The 18465-nt window shown below is 48.4% G+C and overlaps 1 protein-coding gene across 3 annotated transcripts; it reads right to left on the reverse strand.

Annotated features, from left to right (window-relative positions):
- Positions 1–1322: 1322 nt before the first annotated feature.
- Positions 1323–17241, reverse strand: C5AR1 (complement C5a receptor 1). Of its 3 annotated transcripts, none has more exons than XM_055310853.1 (2): positions 17202–17241; positions 1323–4174 (listed from the first exon to the last, which is right to left on the reverse strand). In XM_055310853.1, the coding sequence occupies exons 1-2, from the start codon at positions 17202–17204 to the stop codon at positions 3122–3124; spliced, it is 1056 nt and encodes a 351-aa protein (XP_055166828.1). In that variant the 5' UTR covers positions 17205–17241; the 3' UTR covers positions 1323–3121. The 3 variants fall into 3 exon arrangements, with proteins under 3 accessions (XP_055166828.1, XP_055166829.1, XP_055166830.1); XM_055310854.1 differs by lacking the exon at positions 17202–17241 and adding an exon at positions 6539–6670; XM_055310855.1 differs by lacking the exon at positions 17202–17241 and adding an exon at positions 4557–4599.
- Positions 17242–18465: the final 1224 nt, after the last annotated feature.

Here is an 18465-nt window from a genome sequence, read left to right on the forward strand (position 1 = left end):
CCCCGGACCCTGGGATCACGACCTGAGGTAAAGGCAGATGCTCAACCACTGAGCCACCCAGGTGCCCCCACACAGTGTCTTTAAATAAAAATTGTACCCCAGGCAGACGCGACAGGACTGGAGTAGCAGGATCTAACTACCTTTGGTCGCAATCACACAAGATCCCAGCCCAGCACCCCATGCGCGGGCTGTTCCCTGGACTCAGCCTGCTCTTGCAAAGAGGGAGGACGAGGCTATACTCACGTTGTCCAGCCCCACGTGGCTCCTGAGCACTTGAAGTGGGCCAGTTGGAATCGAAGTGTGCTGTGTGTAACATATACACAAGATTTTGAAGACTTGGGGGCACCTGGGTGCCTCAGTCAGTTAAGCATCAGACTTGATTTCAGCTCAGGTCATGATCTCAGGGCTGTGAGATCGAGCCCCACGATGGGCTTCATGCTCCGTGGAGAGTCCGCTTGAGATTCTCTCCCTCTCCCTCTGCCCCTCCCCCTGCTTGCCCCCTGTCTCAGTCTCTGTCTCTTTCTCAAATAAATAAATAAATAAAATCTTTCAAAAAATATTTTGGATATATTGTGTTGGGCAAAATGTAGTACGGACTGTATTAATATTTTATATATTAAATATCATTATATAACAACACAATAAAAACATATTAATAGCATAATTATTATTATATATTAATATATATTACAAACATTAATATACTGTTAATGTGTTATACATTTTCTATATTTGTATTACAGTTATGTTTTTATATTATCTAATTATAAATATAATTATTATACATGTAGCATTGTTATTCATTTAATATATAATTGTATAATATTATATTATACATTATATATTAAATCTGTATAATTGTTATATATATATATGTTATATATATTAAATCTGTATAATTGTTAACATAACATTATTATATCATAAAATATATTGCTATGGCTTCATCTGTTTCCTTTTAGTTTTTTTTTAAGTTTATTTATTTAAGTAATAGAGACTACTGATGCGGGGCTCAAACTCATAACCCCTAGATCAAGAGTCTCACACTCCACCGACTGAGTCAGCCAGGTGCTCATGATTCTCCTTAATTTTTCAGTGTGGCAACTAGTAAATTGAAAACTACCATGCAAAAAAAGAAAAGAAAAAGAAAAGAAAACTACCATGCAGCTCAATCATTTTTCTGCTGGGTGGTTCTGGTCTGTACAATATTTCTAGTCAATCCACACAGATGAACACATACACAAAACAAACAGAAAATTTTCTAAAGATTTTATTTATTTGAAAAAAAAAGATTTTATTTTATTTGAGAGAGACAAAGTGAGAGAGAGAGAGAGATCACAAGCAGAGGGGAAGGGCAGAGGGAAAAGCAGACTCCCCACTGAGCAGGGAGCCTGACACAGTGCTCAATACCAGGACCCTGAGATCATGACCTGAGCCAAAGGCAGACGCTTAACCGACTGAGCCACCCAAGTGCCCACAGAAATGTTTTAAAATTGATTACAAATAACACATTACAATGTTTATTTTTTTATTTTCATTATTCAAGTGCTGCAAACTACTTTTTTCTTTTTTTTTTTTTTAAGATTTATCTATTTATTTGAGAGAGAGAGGAGAGAACACGTGAGCAGGAGGAGGAGCAGTGGGGGAGAGAGAGAGGATCTCCAGCAGACTCCACTACTGAGTGCAGACACCCCCAAAAGCAGGGCTTGATCCCAGAATCCTGACTGAGATCATGGCCTGAGCCAAAATCAAGTTGGTCACTTAACCGACTGAGTCACCTCAGTCGCCCCCCCTCAGTCGCCCCCAGACTAGTTTTTAAGCCAAAAGTTTACACGATTGATAGAGCATTCCTTTGAAAGGGCAAAATATGAAGAGCAGAATGGTGGTTGCCAGGGGTCCAGGACAAGGCTGGAGGATGGAGGGACATGGGCCATCACGAGGAATCCCAGTGGTAATGGAAATGTCCTACACCCCCAGGGTAACAATGGCAACATCCTAGCCATGATCTTGCAACATCATTTTGCAAGAGGTCCCTATAGTGCAGCAGGTCAGGGGCACACAGGATCCCTCTGTATCTACAGTGACATTAAAATTTTCTTTCTTTCTTTCTAAAAAAAAAAAAAAGAAGAAAAGAAAGTTTTTCTTTTTCTTTTTCTTTTTCATTTTTTTCTTTTTTTTTTTTGAGACATACACACAAAACAGCAATTTACAAAGTCCAAAGTCAAATTTCCCCATGACCGTCTTCCCCTGAGGTGCCTAACCAATGTTTCCCAGCCTCTCCCTTCGGCACTCCTTCCTCACACTTGCTTTTCGCCAAATCCATTGAACATCTTTTTACTGAATATGTTTTCTCAAAACCCGATTAGTAAGACCTTCACTTACTGTTTTGTTTTTTTTTTAAATCAACTCACTTAGAAAAGCTTAGCCAAAAAAAAAAAAGAAGAAGAAAAGAAAGAAAAGAAAAGCTTAGCCAGTGAATTTTGCTTTGTCCCTCACAAGAATACTTTTTGAGATGCTCCTTAGGTTTTTTTTTTCCCCACAGGTCTCTGTAAAATAAACACGTCACCATTTTTTTTAAAGAATAGACTGTTTCTTTCTTTTTCTTTAAGATTGTATTCATTCATTTTTTTAAATATTTCTATTTATTTATTCATGAGAGACACAGAGAGATGCAGAGACACAGGCAGACAGAGAAGCAGGCTCCCTGCGGGGAGTCCGACGTCGGACTCGATCCCAGGACCCTGGGATCATGACCCGAGCCTAAGGCAGATGCTTAACTGAGCCACCCAGGCGCCCCAAGGTTAGAATGTTCCTATTTGTCTCTTTTCTATGTATCGAATGTGTCCCATGCACAATCTCCACCTGCAGCAGACATAGGGCTGTTCGGGGGGTGCTCCGAGTAATCCTGGTTTCTGCTTGTTTCCCAAAGTCCTCAGATGGAAAAGGAAAGTTGAGGGTCCCCGGAGGGACGCGTTCATCCTGGAAGTGAGGGAGGACGGGTGTGGGGAAGAAGGAAGGAATGGAGGGGAGTTCGCTCGCAGGCCAGCTCCCCACCAGGGGCTGGGTTAAAATCAGCAGAGGGGGAAGGGACAGGTGGGAGGGGGAAGCCGGGAGGCCCCCCTCACACCCCCTGGCTCTTCTGCGCTGGGGTGTCCACCGTGGAGAGCGTGAAAGACTTGCTGTCCCGGCCCACGGACTCCTCGGCCAGCACCTGCCGGAGCCTGGCGGGCAGCGACTTGAGGAAGCGGCTGTGGAACCCCTGGGCGGCCACCACGTAGATGATGGGGTTTATGCAGCAGTTGATGTAAGCCACGGCCACGCACAGCGAGTCCAGGCGGGACACGTATCTGAAGCTTTCCGAGTGCTTGTGGAACAAAGCCATCATCATCCCCGTCACCTGGTAGGGCAGCCAGAGGACAAAGAAGCTGACCACCACGGCCACCACCACCTTGAGCGTCTTGGTGGAGCGGGTGGCCTTCCGGCTCCAGGTCCGAATCAGGAGGAAGGTGTAGCAGATGCTCAGTATCACCAGCGGCCCCAGGAAGCCCACGAGCAGCCGGAGGATGGCCACGCCCCTCTCCACCAGGACCCCGACCCCGCCGTAGTCCACGGCGCACGTCATCCAGAACGGAAAGTACTCGGTGTACACCCCGCGGAAGATGAACGAGGGCACGGTCAGCAGCAGGGCCACGGCCCAGGCCACGCCGCAGGCCGCCCAGGCCAGCCCGGCCCCTCGGTAGTTCTGGCACCAGATGGGATTAAACACCAAGACAAAGCGGTCGGCGCTGATGGTGGCCAGGAGCAAGATGCTGGCGTACATGTTGAGCAGGATGAGCGAGGGCAGGATGCGGCAGGCAGCGTTGCCAAAGGGCCAGTAGCCCTGCTGGACGATGGACGAAAACAGGATGGGCAGCGCCAGGCAGGACAGGAGATCGGCCACCGCCAGGTTGAGAAACCAGATGGCATTGATGGTTCGCCGGACCTCGAAGCCCGTCACCCAGACCACCAGGAAGTTGCCTGGCACCCCCACCAGAAAGACCATCACGAAGATTACCAGGGCGATCATATCCAGGACCGACAGCTTGGGGGTGTTAGACTCATCCACAAATATGTTGGGGTCCAGGGTGGCAGTGCCATAGTCGGGGTACTCGGGGGTGCTGAAATTCATGGAGGCCTGGGGGGAATCAGAGAGGCAGGAAGAGGATGAGTTACAAACAGGTGCCAGGGGCCCATGGGAGCTACTCGTCTTGAAGCCCATCACTTTGCTTCTCTGATCCCAGGTCTCTTCCCAGGAAAATGGGGAGATCAAGGGCTAGAGCTGGCTGGGGTGTCATACCACATAGAAAATTGGAAAACCCTTTGATGCTGATTAGTCTCCCTACCACCCTACCATTGCCACCTGATGTCCCTGGACATCTCTATGACCTAGCAGCCAAACGGTTAAAACCTATTCCTGCTGCAGTGTTGTGGTCACTGTGCATTCTGACTGGACGGTACCCATGACACACTGCTTCTTAGCTATTTTTAATGTCACCAACAAACTGAGATGATATTACCAGGTAGTTACTCCACTGCACCCCCCCACCATCATCCTCTTTGGCTGCCTTCCATCTATTGAGGCTCTGAGCTCTATCTGGGAGTGGCTCCCCAGAGAAGGCAGTGGCTTGGCAGCGTCTCACATACTTGGGCACAACATTTAAGTGAGGAGGTGGAGAACCAAAAAGCCTCAGGCAGGGGCCCTGGGTGGCTCAGTTGGTTGAGCATCTGCCTTCAGCTCTTAACTCATGATCCTGGGGTCCTGGGATCAAGTCCCACATCAGGGTCCCTACTCAGGAGAGAGTCTGCTTCTCCCTCTCCCTCTGCCCCTTCCCCTGCTCTCAAATAAATAAAATCACTTTCTCTCAAATAAATAAAATCTTAAAAATAAATAAATAAATAAAATCACTTTCTCTCAAATAAATAAAATCTTAAAAAAAAAAAAAAACCTTTAGGGACGCCTGGGTGGCTCAGTGGTTGAGCATCTGCCTTTGGCTCAGGGCGTGATCCCGGGGTCCCAGGATGGAGTTCCGTATCGGGCTCCCTGCTTGGAGCCTGCTTCTCCCTCTGCCTGTGTCTCTGCCTCTCTCTCTCTGTCTCTTATGAATAAATAAATAAAATCTTTTTTTTAAAAAAACCTCAGTCATCAAGAAATAATATCTTGATGCAATATTTTAAAGAACCAAAATCAATGCTCCCAAATATACCCATGGTGGAAAAAACATCCAGATTTTAAACGAAGACAGACTGCTTTGGTTGTTTGTCTTATGACCCTGCATGATTGTGCAGTGGGAACTGTCCAAACAGACCAGAGTTTGCATTCCCAGCTGGGTGGGTCTTCGCAGGTTGACGATGACATGCAAACGTATCAGACAATGCAAGGCTTTATGTATAGTCATGATGCTGGGGCTTGGGGTTTCATTTTCTTTTGTTTTGTTTGGGGGGGGTTGAGTAGAGCTTTATTTTTTCTGTTTGGTTCAAACTATGGGAGGATATTTTGCTAAGTGTAGAGGGGCACACATGTGTCCTTCAGCTTTGGATTCCCAGATGGCACAGCACTAGGTCTCAACTGTTCTACTCAAAGCCTGCAAGTGCCATTACTGCTGTATGCCTCTGTTGCTTTCCTGGTTGACCCCTAGCCGTTCATCAGCTCTAGCTCTAAAACCTCAGTCCCAGGACGCCTGGGTGGCTCAGTGGTTGGGCATCTGCCTTCAGCTCAGGGTGTGAGCCCAGGATCTGGGATCAAGTCCCAAATCAGGCTCTCTGTGGGGGGCCTGCCTATGTCTCTGCCTCCCTCTCTCTCTCTCTGTGTGTGTGTGTGTGTCTCCCATGAATAGATAAATAAACCTTTAAAAAATAAATAAAACTGCAGTCTCAGAGCAGAGGGAAAATATTTGGTGACAGACCAGGAGGAAGAATGAGAAATGGGAAGAAGAAATAGATTTCTGCCTTGCTGGAGGGAAGGTAGAAGGGATGAAAGGAACAGAGAAGGCTGAGTTCAAGGACAATGAGGACCTTAGCACCCAGATTATGGTCTCCAATGACCATCTGCCATTCAAAGAAACCAGGGCTGATTTCTGTTCTGGGACAGGAAAAATACAAGATGAGCCTAGAACATCTCATACTAAAGAGTAAAGAAACTTTAATATAATTAAGGGGAATCCAAAGTCAATGTGGGAAACCTTCCTTCAGAGAAAAACCTAAGAATAATATCTGCAGAAGGAGTTTCAGAATTCAGGAAATAATGGGTCTGGATGGTGAACAACATCTGATAAAACCATTGGGTGAAAGGCAGATGGGAACTTTACAATAAATAGGCTGGGCTCATAGCCCAAACTGGCCAATCCACCTCAGCATCTGAAGAGGGACAATCAGATATTCTGTTCTTTCGGATGTGAGGCTTTGGAAAGAACACAGCACCACCCATGAAGTAATTCTTGCGAAATAAATAATTGTGAGTCTAATCAAGGTTCTAGATCAAAAGTTACCAGTCTTGGGGCACCTGGGTGGCTCAGCCAGTTGAGCAACTGATCCTTGGTTTCGGCTCAGGTGGTGGTCTCAGGGTTGTGGGATGGACCCCCATGTCGGACTCTGCACAGGGTATGGAGCCTGCTTGGGATTCTCTCTCTCTCCCTCTGCTCCTCCTTCCACTCTCTCATGCTCTCTCTCTCTCAAAAAAAACAAAAACAAAAACAAAAACTACCAGTCCACAGGAAAAGCAGGGGAGAGAGGAACATGACAAATAACACCACAGGCACAAGATCAGCCCAGTCAGACCACAGGAAACCCTACAGGACAAATAGTCTGTTTTCTCCCACAGATAAATGGCATTGGGAAGGAAAGAAAGAAAGAAAGAAGAAAGAAAGAAAGAAAGAAAGAAAGAAAGAAAGAAAGAAAGAAAGAAAGAAAGAAAGAAAGAAAGAAAGAAAGAAAGAAAGAAAGAAAGAAGAAGAAGAAGAAGAAAGAAAGAAAGAAGGAAGGAAGGAAGGAAGGAAGGAAGGAAGGAAGGAAGGAAGGAAGGAAGGGGAAAGGAAAACGTCACTGATTAAAAGAGATTTAGAGGCATATCAAGCAAAGGTAACACAGAGACCTCATTTGGATCCTGATTGGAAGAATCAATTGCAAAATCAGACATTTTTGAGACAATCCGGGACACTTAAAAATGAAGTGGGTATTTGACAATTGTAAGGAATCAGTGCTAATTTTATTGGGTGTGATGTGGTTTTGTATTCATGTTTTTAAAAAAAAGGAGCGAGGGGCACCTGGGTGGCTCAGTAGTTGAGCATCTGCCTTTGGCTCAGGTCATGATCCTGAGGTCCTGGGATCGAGTCCCACATTGAGCTCCCTGCAGGAAACCTGCTTCTCCCTCTGCCTGTGTCTCTGCCTCTCTGTGTGTGTCTCTCATGAATAAATAAGTAAAATCTTTAAAAAAAATAAAATAAAATCTTTTAAAAAATTTAAAGGAGTGGGAAGACTGTTTCTGATAAAGGTACATAGCAAGTGAAATAGGATGTTTTGGATTTACTTTAAAATACTCCAACAGTGGAGTGCTTGGCTGGCTCAGTGAGTAGAGCATGCAACTCTTGATCTCAGGGTTGTAAGTTTGATCCCCTTGATGGGTGTAGAGGTTACTTTATAACCATTTAAAAAACTTTTTCTTTTCTTTTTTAAAGAGGGGATGTGCCCACACGCATGCACGTGAACAGGGGTTGGGGGAGAGGGGCAGAGGGAGAGGAAGAGAGAGAGAATCCCAAGCAGGCTACTCACCCAGCTTGGAACCCTACACAGGGGCTAATCTCTCGACCCTGAGATCACGACCTGAGCCAAAATCCAGAGTCCCATGTTTAACTGACTGAGCTGCCCAGGCGCCCCCCCAAATTTAAAGACCTTAAATTTTTTTTTTCAAAAACAAAATAAAATAAAACACTCCACCAAAAGAAATAGCTGGGAGACGGGAGACAGGAGACAGGAGGGGAGAGGAAGGCCATGGGTGACGAAGAACAGCAAAACATTGTTGAAGCAGGTGATGGGGACACCAGGGTTCCCAGTACCATTCTCTCTACTTCTATGTGTTTGAAGTTTTCCATAATAAAATAACACGAAGAGCAAAGGGGTCCTGAGCTTCCTCCCAAGCAGACTGGCTGGGAGGACCATGGCCCCCAAGACAGAAGGCGTCTGGGAGTAACAGCTGAGCTGGAGAGAGCCTTGTAGGCAAGTCCATGCCCCAGAGGCACCAGCCACAGCAGACGAATCCCCGTGGCACGATCACACCAAAGCATCCAGATTGAATACAGCACTTAGGACATGTGCCAGACACGGCATTAGCTCTTCCAGTCCTGCCCACGACAGTAAAAGTTGGTTCTATTAATATGCCCACTTCTTTTTTTTTAAGATTTTATTTATTTATTCATGAAAGACACACAGAGAGAGAGGCAGAGACACAGGCAAGGGGAGAAGCAGGCTCCAAGCTGGGAGCTCCATGCAGGACTCGATCCCGGGACCCCAGGATCATGACCTGGGCCAAAGGCAGACGCTCAACCGCTGAGCCACCCAGGCGCCCCTATACCCACTTTCTTGATGAGGAGACAGAGGCACAGGAAGGTAGATAGCCTGTTCCAGGTCAGGAATTCACACCTGCATAGGCTGGCACGCAAACCCAGGCAGGCTGCGCCTGGCTATTTCCGAGTGGGGCTGTGGACGGAGGGGGAACCCTTCAGCGGCGAGCTCTGTGGCCCCTAGAGCTAGCACATCCCCGAAGGCCACTTTGTCACCAACCCAGGCAAAGGAGACAGAGAGGAAGAGAAATGATCATTACAGAAATCTTCGGAGCCGGACAGTTAGCGCACCACCCTGCGGATTATTTAAGACGACAACTGTGACAACTGCTCGGACACCCAGCCGAGTGCCTGGCTCGCAGCGCAGGACAAGAAAGGACAACCAATAGGATCAGTTTCTCGATATTGTGATTATGGACGAGCTCAGAGCTTTCCCCTAAGCCACTCTGTTTTATCTCTTAGTCCCTTTAAGTTGTCCCAAGGTGGGCCAGGCTGGTGGCCCCGGGCTTCCTGCCGGTAGAGCCATACCCGTGATCACATCACTCAAAGGGGGAATGTCCCTGTCAGCCGATGATGATGACGGGATGATTGGGGTGGGGTCCAGCCAAGCCCTAAGAGATGATTCAGCCATAAAAAGGAATGAGGTGAGCTACAGTGTGTACTTTTGATGATGTTCTAGAAACAGAGGACATGGCTGAGTCACAGAGTGAACGTACTACAAATGCCACTGCATCATACACTTGAAAATGATGAATTCCATGTTATGTGAATTTTACCCAATTAAAAAAAAAATGCAGGGCTGCCTGGGTGGCTCAGCGGTTGAGCATCTGCCTTTGGCTCAGGGCGTGATCCCGGGGTCCTGGGATTGAGTCCCGCATCGGGCTCCCCATGGGTAGCCTGCTTCTCCCTCTGCTTATGTCTGCGTCTCTCATGAATAAATAATAACAATTATTATTTATTGGTATTAATAGTATTACTAATAAATAATAATAATAAATAAATAAAATCTTTAATAAAAAAACGCCAGTGTCACGAAGCCAAGGGAGGGGTAAGGGATTGGTCCCCGTTGAATGGGGAGCACACAGACAGGACAACCAAATGGGATGTGACATCCTGGGCTGGAGCCCAGAGCTGGAGACACCTCTTCACCGCAAAGGGCGTACCCGAACATCTGAGCAAGGTTGCATATGGTCTGTAGCCTAGACAATAACGTCCCACCAAATGTTACTTTTCTTTTCTTTTTTTTTTTAAGATTTTATTTATTTATTCATGAGACACAGAGAGAGAGAGAGAGAGAGGCAGAGACACAGGAAGAGGCAGAGGGAGAAGCAAGCTCCATGCAGGGAGCCCGATGTGGGACTTAATCCCGAGTCTCCAGGATCAGGTCCTGGGCCGAAGGCGGCGCTAAACCATGAGCCACCCGGGCTGCCCCAACAACGATAACTGCTCTGCTCCTGCTGGTGATGCTCCTTGTTCTTAAGGAATAAACGCTAAAGTACTTAAGGGCCAGAGGGCGTGATGCCTACAGCTTACTCTCAGATTGCTCAGGAAAACGGATGATAGATAGAGATCGATAGATAGTCAGATGATTGATAAAGCAAATTTGGAGATTCTGGGTAAAGAGTATATGGGAATTCTTTGTTAGTCTTCCAATGTTTCTGTAAGTGTGAAAATTTTTCAAAATAGAAAATTCAAATTGTTGAAATACTTCTATTGGTGAAGAGCCCCTGCCGGGAGCCTGACCCCTGCCATCCCCACCACCACCACCCTCTGCACCCTGGCTTCTTCCCATTTCTTCTAGGACCCACCTGCCCCATCCCTCCACTCCCCCACTCCATCCCCATGCTCCAGTTACTAAAGAGTTAATGCCAGGCCCAGCAGGAGGCCCTAGCCCAGCTCCCTGGGCCTCTGTACCTTAGTGGTTGCTCAATAATGTGAGTGTCTGCCCTGGATGCAGTAAAGGAAGCTTTTGCTGCTGGTTCCATGAACTCCCAACCCTCCTTGGCTGCAGAGTGACTCAAACTCCAAAAAGGGAGTGTCCATCCCCACTGACAAAGCTCCTTCCTGGCCTGAGCTCATGAGGGCCCCTTGCCTTTCACTGACTTCATGAGGGCAGAAAAAAAAATGCTGATTCTAACACCCTGTGGCTTTCAGGATCCTCCAGTGCAAGAGGCTTGAAAAGTTCTGCCCTTGCAGCATCCCTAAAAGGATGGGAAATAACTGGAGTGTCCAGCAAGAGGGGATTGGCTAAATTACTTGATGGCACATTTGTAACAACAAAATGCTATGCAACTATCTGAAAGAATGGGATGTTTGTGAACCGATGTGAAAGGAGCTCTGAGATCTAGGGGAACATATAGAAGCAAGGATGGGAGCCTGGAGGGGGTTGCCCAGCTGGCTCAGTGGGGAGTGCAACTCCTGATCTGTGCTTTGAGCCCCACATTGTGTGGAGATGACTTAAAACCACAAGAAGGGACGCCTGGTGGCTCGGTGTTGGTTAAGTGTCTGCTTTCTACTTTCGCCTCAAGTCATGATCCCAGGGGTCCTGGGATGGAGCCCAGCGTAGGCCTTCCCACTCAGCAGGGAGTCTGCCTTCCCCTGACCCATGCGCTCCCTCTCTCTCTTTCTCTCTCAAAATAAATAAATAAATAAAATCTTTAAAGATATACTTTAAATAAAATAAAATCTTAAAAAAAATAATAACAAGGAAGGACTAGATGGTGTATAAAGCAGCCTACCTACAAAAGAAGACTCTCCCTCCCTCCTCTCTCTCTCCCTCCCTCCTTTCCTCCTCTGTATCTCTGTCTCTACTTCTAGCCTGTACCTGTCTCTCTCTCCAGAGCAGCTCTAGAAGTAGACAGAGGAAGCTTGTACCAGGGGTTGCGGTGGGCAGACGGTGTGGGGGTGGGGGCTGGGTCGTAGGGGGTGGGGGTGGGGGGCAGACATTGAAAGGAAGCATTTCACCGTATATGTCTATATTTTTCTTCCTCTTGTATGAGGAACCATACCAGTGAGTGCACTGCCCATTCCAAGAAACAGATACTATAAAGCAAATACAAAAGAATTTGCAGTTCCCCACCTCTAGGACAAGTCTAAGCAGATTTCTTTATCGCACTAATGTCAACCGCCTGGGGGACAGTTCCTGACCCACCTGGCACCTGCTGGTCTACAAGGAGAGACAAACAGACCGCCAAGTGGGGAGGACTCAAGTGTTTGATAGAGAGCCCAGCCCAGTGTGGGGGGAGGACGGGCTGCAGCCCCATCCAATAGAACTTTCTGCACTGCCGACACGTGTCTTTGACAGTGGCCACCAGCCATATGTGGCTCTGTGCCTGAGGAACTGAATTTTCAATTGTGTCAGTTTATTTTTTTTTAAGTTTTTACTTATCCATTCATTAGAGACACAGAGAGAGGCGCAGAGACACAGGCAGAGGGAGAAGCAGGCTCCCTGCAGGAGCCCGATATGGGACTCGATCCCGGGACCCCAGGATCACGTCTTGGGCTGAAGGCAGACACTCAACCGCTAAGCCACCCGGGTGCCCCTCAATTATGTCAGTTTAAGTACACTTCCATAACCACATGTGGCTAGGGGCTGCCCAATCACGGGTCTGGGGGTCCGAAGGGGCCACTCAGTGCCAGGCACTGTTTTAAGCCCTTCCCACGTGTTAGTTCACTAATTAACTAATAAAAGTCCTTAAGTCCTAGCAACCAGAAGGGTGGGATACTATCGTTCCTAAGTTCAGAAGCCTGGCTTTCTTTTTTTTTTTCCCCAAGATTTTCTTTTTAAGTAACCTCTAACTCCCAACGTGGGGCTCAAACCCACGATCCTGTGATCAAGAGCCACACACTGTACCGATGGAGCCACCCAAGTGACTGTCACGGGCCCATTTTAAGAGCCCTTGTCTACTGTGGGCAGGAAGGGCTCCAGGACAGAATCTGGGAAGAAGAGGAGAGTGGAAGTGTCCAGGTGAGGTGAGCAACAGTGGTGGCTTGCACCAGCGTGGTGGCCGTGAGGAGACACAAACGGATCACAGCACAGGGTGAAGGAGAAGACACAGTACTTCTAAGAAAAGCAATCATAGGGCGCCCGGATGGCTCAGGGATTGGGCGTCTGCCTTCGGCTCAGACAGTGATCCCAGGGTCCTGGGACCGAGTCCTGCATCGGGCTCCCTGAATGGAGCCTGCTTCTCCCTCTGCCTGTGTCTCTGCCTCTCTCTGTCTCTCATGAATAAATAAATAAAATCTTAAAAAAAAAAAGATTAGCAATATAATCATCAAGCTCTGTTCTAAGCCCTTTGCCTGTATTAGCTCATTGAATCCGCAGAGAGAGCAACCCTACGAGAGTTGCAACACCCATTTCACAGATGGGAAAAACTAAGGCTACCCTTAGAGCTTAAGATTGCTTCCCAAGTCCTCCCCGCAGGTAGCAGGGGGCGGAGGGAGGGGAGAACTTCTGAGAGCTCCAGCCCTCTCTGAGTGGGTCAGGAGTGGGGGCGTGCATTCAAAGCCAAAGCCATAAGGAGAGAGCCAGGGAAGAGGCTACCCACCAGAAAATAAAGGAAGGCCAGCACGGCTGGCTGGCGGGTGGCCAAGACCAGGTTGGAAGATCCACCCATAGTCATGTTAAAGATGTATTTGATCCATGGATCATGGGGAGCCATGGGTGGTCTTTGAGCTGCAGAGGGACTAGATTTGTTTCAGTTAGGGTTAGGGTGAGGGTGAGGGTCAGGGTTAGGGTGAGGGTCAGGGTTAGGGTTAGGGTGAGTGTTAGGGTGAGGATTAGGGTTAGGGTGAAGGTAAGGGTTAGGGTGAGGGTGAGGGTTAGGTTAGAAAGATCCCCGGGTGGTAAGGTAAGATGAGAAGCGTGACTCGGACATGGTGGTGCAGCTGGGGGGTAAGCCAGGCCCCACGCCCTCGCCGCTCTCTCCTGGCCCCTGGTAGGGGAAGTCCTGCCAACTGTGCCTGCATTAAAGTGGAAAGAATAGGGCCGCCCGAGTGGCTCAGTGGTTTAGCGCTGCCTTCAGCCCAGGGCCTGATTCTGGAGACCCGGGATCGAGTCCCACGTCAGGCTCCCTGCGTGGAGCCTGCTTCTCCCTCTGCCTCTGTCTCTGCCTCTCTCTCTGTATCTCTCATGAATAAATAAATAAAATCTTTTAAAAAATAAAGTGGAAAGAACAGACCCGCTTAGGAATGCTGTCAGAGCCCATAAGTACCCAGAAGGCAAGGTCTGCTCCTCTGACCCCCCACCACCCCTTCCTGCTCCTCCATCCACACGACATCTCTAAATAGCGCACCCACAGAACCACCCAGAGCCATTGGAGGTTGGAGCCTCTGAGAAATAGGATATGAGAATTAGGGGATTCCTGGGTGGCACAGCGGTTTGGCGCCTGCCTTTGGCCCAGGACGCGATCCTGGAGACCCGGGATCAAATCCCACATCGGGCTCCCGGTGCATGGAGCCTGCTTCTCCCTCTGCCTGTGTCTCTGCCTCTCTCTCTCTCTCTCTCTCTCTCTCTCTCTCTCTCTCTGTGACTATCAATAAAAAAAAAAAGGATATGAGAATTAGGGTAGGCATCTTGACTCAGATTGATTTTCTTGAATCGCATGACCTCTGTGACCCCAAAACACTTACATTTTTTTTAAACCCATAAAAAACACAAGCTTCCAGATCCTCTGAGGTTGCACTGAACTGCAACCTCGTGGGCTGGCAAAAATAAAAAAGCATGATATGACCGTGCAGATGAGGTTTCAGGCAGACGCTCTCATGCGCCACAGATGGGAAACATCCATTGGTATATTTCTGGCAAGATCCATTAAAATTCAATAGACACAGTTTTGCGGTTCTGGAAACCCAGACTTGGAGCCAAAGATGTTAACTTTGGTTTGTTGTTGTTGTTGTTGTTGTTGTTTTTAAATATTTTATTCATTTATTCATGAGAGACACACAGAAAGAGGCAGACACAGGCAGAGGGAGAAGCAGGCTCCATGCAGAGAGCCTGATGCGGGACTGGAACCTGGGACCCTGGGATCACGACCTGAGCTGAAAGTAGACGCTCAACCACTGAGCCACCAGGCATCCCTTAATTTTGGTTTTAAAGACAAAATATGGGGACAGCCCGGGTGGCTCAGCAGTTTAGCGCCGCCTTCGGCCCAGGGTATGATCCTGGGGTCCCAGGATCAAGTCCCATGTCGGGCTCCCTGGGTTGGAGCCTGCTTCTCCCTCTGCTTGTGTCTCTGCCTCTTTGCATCCCTCTGTGTCTCTCATGGATAAAAAATAAAATCTTTTAAAAAAATAAAAAATAAAGACAAAATATGGGATGAGCACTGGGTGTTCTACCAAATGTTGGCAAATTGAATTTATTTATTTTTTATTTATTTATTTTTTTTAAAGATTTTATTTATTTATTCATGAGAGACACAGAGACAGAGAGAGGCAGAGACACAGGCAGAGGGAGAAGCAGGCTCCATGCAGGGAGCCCGATGTGGGACTTGATCCCAGGACTCCAGGATGACGCCCTGGGCCAAAGGCAGGCGCTAAACCACTGAGCCACCCAGGGATCCCCGGCAAATTGAATTTAAATAAAAATTTTTGTTAAAGCATCCAACTATTACAGTGGGGGGATAATGGGTAATTATACTTTGTCTATTTTTCCATATTTTCAAAATTTTACAAAATAAAAGTTTTCATCATTATAAAAAAAAATAAAGACAAGATATGGAAAACAACTAAAATCTCCATTGAGAGGGAGTGGACCCTATGGTAGACTATTACGAAGCTGATAAAAAGAAAGAAGGAGGGGGATCCCTGGGTGGCTCAGCGGTTTAGCGCCTGCCTTCAGCCCAGGGTGTGATCCTGGGGACCCGGGATCGAGTCCCACATCGGGCTCCCTGCATGGAGCCTGCTTCTCCCTCTGCCTGTGTCTCTGCCTCTCTCTCTCTCTCTCTCTCTCTCTGTCCCTCATGAATAAATAAATAAAACCTTAAAAAAAAAAAGAAAGAGGGAAGGAAGGAAGGAAGGAAGGAAGGAAGGAAGGAAGGAAGGAAGGAAGGAAGGAAGGAAGGAATTCCCTTGAAATACACAGGAATTAGAACACTTGGGTGGCTCAGCAGGGAGGCAGGGAGCCTGCTTCTCCCTCTGCCTGTGTCTCTGCTTCTGTGTGTGTGTGTGTGTGTGTGTGTGTCTCATGAATAAATAAAATCTTTTAAAAACAAAAACAAATAATACATCCCACGCAGATGTAAATGTAAAGAGCAGAGCATTTAAAGCATGTAAAGAGCATTTAAAGGGGCTGGGCATGCAGTAAGCGCTCAATAAATACTGGTTAATAATACTCTACATTATTCGTGAAGAAAGCAAGATGTAGGCTAATGTGTAGAATGTACTTCTATTTGCAAAGGGGAGACAGGACATAGATATGTCACATGCATTGAGCGCCAACTGTATGCCATGCTGTAAGAGCCTTCCGCGTGTTATTTAATTCTCTCAATGATCTTACGATGTGGGATCTAATTCTGTCGGATTGTTACCCAACCCCCCCATCTTCAACATAAAGAGAAGGAAGCCCAGAAAAGCCAAGCCTCCTCGTCTATGACACAGGAGAGGCAGGATTTGAAGCTTATTTCAATTTGCCCCCATGTCAAACTACTCCCTGCACAGTTGACCCTGAGCACCAGCAGACCATTTCTGAAAGCATCCAACGCACACTTGTGCCCAAAGTTGCCTCCAGGGGCTGTGGCAAGGAGCCCGAGGCCCCAGGGCTGGGCAGGGAGAGTGACTTTTCACTGAATACCCTTCGGCACTTGGGACCATCTGATGGAAAGGAAAAGAAGTCGAAGCCAAATAGTTGGTGTCTCAAAGTCCTGTGGGTCCCGGCCAGGTTTCAAAAAGGGGTGAGGCAATGCCAAGCCCCTCCCTGGGCAGCTAATGTGTCCTCCGTTTCCTCTTTCAAAAAAGATGAAGCAAGACAAAAACGTCTAGCGAGGCAGGTACCAAATCACAGCCGTGCCTCCCTCGAACCCAGACCTGGGGGCACAGGTGTGCCTAGGGGTCCCTCCCTGAGCCTGGACACAGTCTCCCTCTGACACCCAGAGAATCTGTGGGGACAGCCTGGGTCTGCCACCAACCACTGAGGGACCCGGGCCATCTGTGCTCCTGCCTGGGTCTCAGTTTCCCTGTCTGTATGGTTTAGAACATCTGAATGTCCGGGGCAGTCCCTATCTTTCTCCCAAACCGGCTCCTTGCAGCCCCCGGACCTTGGCTCCTGCCGTTCTGCTGCCTGAAAGACCTCCCCTGGATCTGACCATTTGAGGAAGGGTGTCATCTAATCAGACCCAACACACGGGTTTCCTGCCCTGGGGACCTTTGGGATCCCAGCCAGATGGCATTGCTGCGACTCTATAATCCCTTGACCACCTTCCTTCTTAGCTGCATCCGCCCCCCACCAGGGCCAGAGGGGAGGGTCGGAGGGGAGGAGGGGGAGAAGGGGAGGTGGAGAGATTAGGGAAGAAAGGGGGAAAGAATGGGAAGGGGAGAGATGGGCAGGAGAGGGACCAGCAAGGAGTGAGGGGAGGGAGATGATGCCTGGGCCCCCCATCCCTCTGGGGAACTCACCATGTTCAGGTCTCCCGGGATCCCCGCTGATCAAAGGTCCCTCCTGCCCACACACTGTGGTTTTTAAGCCCCAGGGGAGGGTGCAAATCGCAGGAGGAAATGACCAGCCTTCCCCCTGTGGGGCTCTCATTGGTCTGCGCACTGGGCACCCCATCTGGGGCTGCTTCCGTGGGGCACTCGCTCAGAGAGCGCTCTCAACACCTCCTTCCAGTCGGAGGAGGGAGGCTGGGCTTGCAAAACTGTGGAAGTCCCTGGCCCGAGGAGGGTGGAATCCAGATAGAAGAGCCCCCACCTCATCCTGTTCTAGGCTCAGCACCTCTCTTGGGCTCAGTTTCCCCACTTGGGACTTTCTAGGGCCCCCAGCAGCTGCAGGAAAGCTCAGAGATCCAGCTGGCTCAGACTCCCTCTGGGGTTCTGGGGAGCAGGGATTTGAGCCCCAGCCTCCCTGCCAGGTTGCCCTGAGGCCCAGAGAAGCAAAACAGGTGTGCGGAGGTGGCCCAGCTGTGGGGACCCTTAAATCTTCCTTCCTTGGGTTTTGAAGTTGGCACCCCCTGAGCCACAAGCATCCCTTCCGGCTTCATCCTGGGTTCTCTCGAGACATGTTGGAGCCTGGGGCTAGGAAGGATCCTATATTTATTTGTTTGCTGTGGCTGCTGTAACAAAATGCCACAAATGGAGTGGTTTAAAACACCAGAAGCAGGGGGTGCCTGGCTGGCTCAGCTGGCAGAGCTATGGGACTCTTGATTTCCGGGTCATGGGTTGGAGCCTCACATCTGGCAAGGAGCTGACCTACAAACAAACACAAACAAGTAAACAAACCCAGAAATGTATCCTTTCCCAGATTTGAAGCCAGGGGTCCGAAATGAAGGTGACAGTAGGACCGTGCTCCCCACAGGCACTAGAGGGGAATCAGTTCCTGCCCCTTCCAGCTTCCTGTGACCCCCAGCATTCCTTGGCTTGTGCAGTCACTCCAATTTCTGCCTCCGTGGTCACATCTCCCTCTCGCCTACTGTGTGTCCTCAACTCCCTCTGCTTCCTCCATATAAGGATCTTGTGATTCTATTTTAGGTCCCCCTGGATAATAAAGCGTAACTTCCCATTTCAAGATCCTTAACGGAAATGCAAAGTCCCTTTTACAAATAAGGTCATGCAATGGGTTCTAGGAATCAGGGTGTGGACACCATCAGAAACCTTTTTTCTTTTCTTTAAGATTTTATTTATTTACTCATGAGAGACAGAGAGGCAGAGACACAGGCAGAGGGAG

Source organism: Nyctereutes procyonoides, unplaced genomic scaffold, assembly GCF_905146905.1.
Source record: "Nyctereutes procyonoides isolate TBG_1078 unplaced genomic scaffold, NYPRO_anot_genome, whole genome shotgun sequence".
NCBI lineage: Eukaryota > Metazoa > Chordata > Mammalia > Carnivora > Canidae > Nyctereutes > Nyctereutes procyonoides.